We start from the raw sequence: 555 nt of genomic DNA, 5'->3' as shown, positions 1-555 counted from the left end.
TATTTTATTGACTTTTTACAGAGAGGAAGGGAGAGAGAGAGTTAGAAACATCGATGAGAGAGAAACATCGATCAGCTGCCACCTGCACACCCCTTACTGGGGATGTGCCCGCAACCAAGGTATATGCCCTTGACCGGAATCGAACCGGGACCCTTCAGTCCGCAGGCCGACGCTCAGTCTATCCACTGAGCCAAACCAGTTAGGGCAGTGGCGGGTTCTTGGGGAAGGTGGGGCCTAAAGAGAAGGGGGAGGACCTGGAGCGCTGATGCCTGGGGGTGGGGGAGGGGGGTTGTTTTGAGCGAAGAAATGAGAGAAGCCTGGTTACTGGGGTACCAGGGGCGTGAGAGCGAACCCCAGAAAAAGCCCTACCTTTCGCCTTTCTCTACACCCGCAGGGCTGCGCGCGGAGCCTGCAGAAGTGGTTGCACAACAACCTCATCTCCGTAGTGGGCATCTGCCTGGGCGTCGGTCTACTCGAGGTAATCGGGTCCCAGCCCCACTCGCGATTGGCTGCACAACCCTTAGGTAGCCCCGCCCCAAATTGCACGCAGCGCGT

The 555-nt window shown here is 58.0% G+C and overlaps 1 protein-coding gene across 1 annotated transcript in view; it reads left to right on the top strand.

The window, feature by feature from the left end:
• The window catches only part of CD37 (CD37 molecule), a 4,687-nt gene that overhangs the window by 3,583 nt on the left and 549 nt on the right, over positions 1 to 555 (top strand). The window contains exon 7 of the mRNA XM_015565453.1: positions 395 to 478. Within this exon, the coding sequence (XP_015420939.1) occupies positions 395 to 478 (84 nt within the window). The remainder of the gene's footprint in view (positions 1 to 394; positions 479 to 555) is intronic.

Source organism: Myotis davidii, unplaced genomic scaffold, assembly GCF_000327345.1.
Source record: "Myotis davidii unplaced genomic scaffold, ASM32734v1 scaffold2100, whole genome shotgun sequence".
NCBI classification, from domain to species: domain Eukaryota; kingdom Metazoa; phylum Chordata; class Mammalia; order Chiroptera; family Vespertilionidae; genus Myotis; species Myotis davidii.
This window is presented reverse-complemented; position numbering and strand designations above follow the sequence as displayed.